The sequence below is a fragment of the Salminus brasiliensis genome, chromosome 2, assembly GCF_030463535.1.
Source record: "Salminus brasiliensis chromosome 2, fSalBra1.hap2, whole genome shotgun sequence".
In the NCBI taxonomy this organism is placed as follows: Eukaryota; Metazoa; Chordata; class Actinopteri; order Characiformes; family Bryconidae; genus Salminus; species Salminus brasiliensis.
Genome location: NC_132879.1, coordinates 1,892,588 through 1,898,568, shown reverse-complemented (window position 1 = coordinate 1,898,568; position 5,981 = coordinate 1,892,588). Strand labels below are relative to the sequence as shown.

At 42.0% G+C, this 5,981-nt stretch overlaps 1 protein-coding gene across 1 annotated transcript in view; it reads right to left on the bottom strand.

Moving 5' to 3' along the window:
• Positions 1 to 1,152, bottom strand: part of guca1aa (guanylate cyclase activator 1Aa) — a 7,626-nt gene extending 6,474 nt beyond the window's left edge. Inside the window, exon 1 of the mRNA XM_072673510.1 lies at positions 884 to 1,152. Coding sequence (XP_072529611.1) covers positions 884 to 1,081 — 198 coding nt within the window. The 5' untranslated portion in view covers positions 1,082 to 1,152. The remainder of the gene's footprint in view (positions 1 to 883) is intronic.
• Positions 1,153 to 5,981: the final 4,829 nt, after the last annotated feature.

The following is a 5,981-nucleotide window of genomic DNA, read 5'->3' as shown; positions in this document are numbered from 1 at the left end:
TCTAATTATTTTGCTTTATCAATTTTTTTTATGATGTTTGCTTTATGCCTTTTTTAAATTTTAAGTGGTGGTAAGGGGCTCGAATCAAAGATAAGATATGTTTGCTAAGGCATGACATGTGTTGCCATACATATATTTATATATACATTTATATAAGCTCTCCATCCTTTGAACCATTTATCTGCTCTGTACACGGTGTAAATGATGAATGGACCAATAGAAATGCTCCAAAATGGGAGAGCGACGAAATCTATTCTGTATCATTTATATATATATATATATATATATATAATGTATATATAGATATAAATCTTTATATATATATCTTAATATAAATCTTCCTAGGGCTACAACTAACTTTAGTCATACAGATTGACGTACAGGCTAGTGCATACTGTTGCCGTCATGCAAAACACTCTGAATCTGCAAATGTGCAATGGAAATCAATGGAAATGGAAATCAATGAAAAAGATTTTAATTCCAGGTCATTTTGGAGCATTTCTATTGATCCATTCATCAGCAAATTCTGATACAATGTAAAGAATAACTGCCAGATTCACGTTATGGGATACTATACTAAATCATATTCTACAGCTCAGATATTCTGGATATAAGGAAATTGCTCTCTCTCTCTCTCTCTCTCTCTCTATATATATATATATATATATATATAAATTATTATAATTTTTGTTTGTCAGTGCTATTAAATATACTATGTTGCACCACAGGCATAAATATATATATATATATACACACTGTATATAATTATTTTTATTACTGGAATATTAGATATGTCCTTATTTAAATGTCATTAAATATAACTTATACTTTGGATCAGAAGAGATATATATACACAGTATTTGTAGCGTATGGCTTTACTTACCTTGTTCATGTCAAAAGTTCGGAACATCTGTTCTATGTAGGCGTTGGCCTCCGGGTCCAGACCCCGCAGCCCGAAGAACTGCTTGAACTCGTGCAGCGTGAGCTGGCCTGATGGACACTCTGTCATGAACTTCTTGTACCACAGGTGCATTTCCACAGCCTGCAGGTCATCCACGGTGGAGCTGGTAGAGTTCCCCATTGCTGGAAGCGGAAGACTGGTCAGAAGAATAGGAGAATTGAAGAGTATTGATCTGATCGGATCTGATCAGAAGTTAGTGCTGGTTCAGAAGTTTTTCTGGAAGCCCAATGGGTGTGCTGTGCAGGCGAGAAGCTCGCGTCTCACAGCTGTGTGACACTGGGGCATAGAGAGGACCTGGGGGGGCTGAGGGGCTTTTATAGTCCAGCCAGCACCTTTAGCACCCGCCCTGCTGAAAATCACCTGGAATAATCCACAGCAGACACTGGCCTAGGACGGCCTGTCTGCAGCTTAATGTGAGTTTGAGACAGCAGACATGCTGACCATCACGATCACTGACCACACCTAGACCCAGATAGCCATTCATCTGGAAAGGAATTAACTCTATATAACATTAGAATGAACCCAAATTAACATAAAGTCAGTGGTCAGTGAAAGCATCTACCTGTAATTAACTCTATATAACATTAGAAGAAACCCAAATAAACATAAAGTCAACAGTCATTGAGAGTGTCTACCTGTAATTAACTCTATATAACATTAGAATAAACCCAAATTAACATAAAGTCAGTGGTCAGTGAGAGTGTCTACCTGTAATTAACTCTATATAACATTAGAATAAACCCAAATTAACATAAAGTCAGTGGTCAGTGAGAGTGTCTACCTGTAATTAACTCTATATAACATTAGAATAAACCCAAATAAACATAAAGTCAGTGAGCGTGTCTACCTGTAATTAACTCTATATAACATTAGAATAAACCCAAATAAACATAGTCAACAGTCATTGAGAGTGTCTACCTGTAATTAACTCTATATAACATCAGAATAAACCCAAATAAATATAAAGTCAGTGGTCAGTGAGAGTGTCTACCTGTAATTAACTCTATATAACATCAGAATAAACCCAAATAAACATAAAGTCAGTGGTCAGTGAGAGTGTCTACCTGTAATTAACTCTATATAACATTAGAATAAACCCAATTAAACATAAAGTCAGTGGTCAGTGAGAGTGTCTACCTGTAATTAACTCTATATAACATTAGAATAAACCCAAATAAACATAAAGTCAGTGGTCAGTGAGCGTGTCTACCTGTAATTAACTCTATATAACATTAGAATAAACCCAAATACACATAAAGTCAGTGGTCAGTGAGAGTCTATCTGCTTCAGCCATTTCTACATATCTACATTTATGTGCTGTAATTGTGTTTGAATGACGGCTGCAGAAATGGAGCCTCTAAGCTTCTTAGCATTCAACTCAATGTGTCATCAGCTACTGATGAGTGTGTGTGTGTGTGTGTGTGTGTGTGTGTGTGTGTGTGTGTGTGTGTGTGTGTGAGAGAGGATATGCTGACCATCGTTCTCACGGGTCATATTTAGTCACTCATGCAGACAGGTGACAGGCAAACAAGCAGCAGCTTTAATGACTCAGGTTAATACATCTTTTGTGTTTGTATGTTTATATATCATTTTCATATCATTTATATCACAGAGCTGTTCGTTAGAGTATTATTATTATTATTATTTTATATTATATCATTACTACTACTACTACTACTATTATTATTATTATTATTATTATTATTGCCATTATTATTATATCATTATTACTACTACTACTACTATTATTATTATTATTATTATTATTACTATTATTATTATTATTATTGCCATTATTATTATATCATTACTACTACTACTACTACTACTATTATTTATTTATTTATTTATTTATTTGTTTGCCTTTCCCCTGTAAACAGCGCTGGTCCAGAATTCACAGCTCTGTTAATAATGACAGGCCACACTGGCTCCAAAGCAGCAAAGCAGCCTGGACCCATGACACACCCGCCTGTACAACTCCCTGTAATATTACTCACCAAACCCTTGGAGTGATTTCTGAACCCTGTCTTAAGAGAGAAGACCCATGTACAATATGTTGGACAAAAGTATTGAGACACCTGCTCATTCACTGTTTCTTCTGAAATCAAGGGCACTAAAAAGAGCTGATCCTGCTTCTGTTGGAGTAACTGTCTCTACTGTCCAGGCAAGAAGACTTTCTACTAGATTTTAGAGCTGGAGCATTGCTGTGAGGATTTGATTGCATTCAGACATGACCAGGTCAGGATGTTGGATAATGATCACCTTTCCGCCTCATCCATCCCCAACTCATCCCAACAGTACCGGACGGAGCACCATCATCATCCAGAGTTGGTTTCTTTAGGATGGGCACGACTCTGGCAGACTTGAAGGCCGATGGTACCTGACCTGACAACAAAGAGCTGTTTATGATAGAGGAGATGAAGGGAAGGAGGTTTGGAGCGATTGTTTGGAACAGAGGGGATGGAACAGGGTCTAGTGGACAGGTGGTAGGATTATTGGAGGTGAGAAGATGTAGGAGGTCATCTGTGGAAAGAGGAGAGAAGCAGGTCAGAGAAGAGGGAGGAGGAGGGCAGTGCCTAGAGAGGGGGGTAGAGGCAGGGGGGAAAGATCGGCGGATCTTGTGAACCTTTTCTTCAAAGAAGGAGACAAAATCTTCTGCAGACAGGGTAGTGGGAGGTGGGGGAGTAGGAGGGTTGAGGAGAGAGGAGAAGATGGTGAAGAGTTTGCGTGGGTCAGATGCAGATGATTCCAATTTCCCTGCTGCTTTAGCGGCAGCAACTTCCGTTCTAAACCTGGAGAGAAGAGACTGATAGGAGTGGAGGTCAGAGACGTGTTGGGACTTCCGCCACTTCCTTTCAGCCAGTCTTAGCTCTCTACGGTTGTTGCGGAGAACATCCGACAGCCACGGGGAAGGTGGAGAATAATTTGCTGACCTAGGGGAGAAAGGGCAGAGAAGGTGGACAGAGGTGGAGATAGATGAGAGGACAGTAGTAGTCTGTAGCAGTTTCAAGTGGGATGAAGAGATGAGGAAAGAGTGGTCAGGACAGTTGAGGCAAGAGCTGAGGGGGAAACAGAGCGAATATTGCGGTGAAGAGCAGTGGAAGAGCTTGCAGAGATTGTGGTTGAAGGAGCAGAGAGGGGGAGTGAGAAGGAGAGAAAGTGGTGATCAGAGAAGTCCAAAATCCAGAGTCACAGCCACATCCAGAGCAGGGACAGGTCTGCTGAAGATCAGGTCCAGAGTGTTCCCAGCTCTGTGTGCTGGTGCAGACTGGCTGGACGTGAGATCAAAAGAGGATAGGAATGGGAGAAGGCATGAAGACTGGAGTTTCTCTGATGGAAGGTTGAAGTCGCCGAGTAGAATAAGTGGGGCGTCAACAGGGAGTCCACTCAGGAGAACATCCAGTTCATCAACGAAACTGCCCAAAGGACCAGGAGGACGATAGAGAACAGTGATGTGAGTCTAGTGGGAGAAGAGACAGTAACAGCATGGTATTCAAAAGAGGAAATCTCAAGATTAGAAAAAGAGAGCGGGGTGAAGCGCCACAGAGGAGAGAGAAGTAGACCGGTGCTGCCGCCCCTGCCAGTCCTTCGTGGAGGCAAAGGCAGACGACAAGGCGGCTGGAGTTGCAGAGTTGTCCGGGGTGATCCACGTCTCAGTCAGTGCCAGGAAGTTTAGAGACCGAGCAGAAGCAAAAGCTGAGATGAAATCTGCCTTCTGCAGACTGGCAATTCCACAGTCCCCCAGTAACCATCACATTGGTATTAGAACAAGATTGCGGCATCTGCATCGGTGTCTGCACCTCTGGCTGCTGTCAGACGTGTGGACAGGAATTGCAAAGCACATCTGGCCTGAAACTACACCTGCATCAGCACCTCAATCAGCTAGTGAGCACCAAGCTTCTATGTTAACCTTAAGACAAGAGTGTTTGCAGAATCCAGTTCTAAGCATATTTAAAAGCCAATACTCTATTGGCAGTACTTCTTCTCTACAGGGCCTAGACAAGCTATTTGTGTGCATTTGCCAATCTGGTTCAAGCAATGGGTGCAAAATGCATTTAGGAGAGATGGTGTATCTGGCTGGCCTTACATACGGATGCCCACCAGGATCAGTGATGGGACCAGGAGGGGTTAAGCACTGGCCCCATTTAGGCTGTACACTGCATATAGGGCCTAGATGGGACCCATGTGAGATTAGTGTGGGCTGTAACGATGGGGTCCATTTGGGAAGTCCAACTGGGTCCCAGTAACAACACCTGTACAAACCCACTCAGAGCCCATGCCCACCTGTAGCCCTCCTGAAACACACCTAGCTCATGTTCCACCCATGTGAGCCCCACATATGCATGCTGGCTGGGGGTGTTCTGTCTCACTGCAACCTGGAGGAGCCAAAAATCTACATTGCAAGTAAACACAAACAACCACAGTAACACATAAATGAGTTTATTCTGAAGTTTAAACACATTCAGTAACTTTCACAGTATCTATCTCTACCTTACATGTACAAGGACCTCCTCTGGCCTGGACATAATGACCAAACAGGCCAAAAAGAAGGGGAATGACACCTACGGTAAAGCAATACAGTGGTCTGCAATCACATGTGGGATTAAGCTGCTGTTAGTAAAGGCTATTCTGAAAGGTGTGTAAAAAGAGCGTTAACCCCTTAAACAGCATAGGGCCCGGCGATGGGCCGAAAGTGTTATTACAAGCTACTATTACCAGAGAACAGCCCCACCCGTTTGTACAGAAGTCCCTGTAGTCACTGAGTAACACACCTTAGTGTGCAATAAGCCTTATTAGTGTTAAGGGGTTGAACACACACACACACACACACACACACACACGAACAGCAAAGTACACAGTCATGATCATGCTTATAACCCCCTATTTGAGGTTCCAGCTTTAGGGCCTTAAATACAGCTGCATAACACTGAAAACCCAGTAAGTCTGAAATCATTAGTGTTTAGGTTGGTGTGATCTTTAGTGCATAGTGAATTAAAGACAACACAGTGTACTGCAGGCG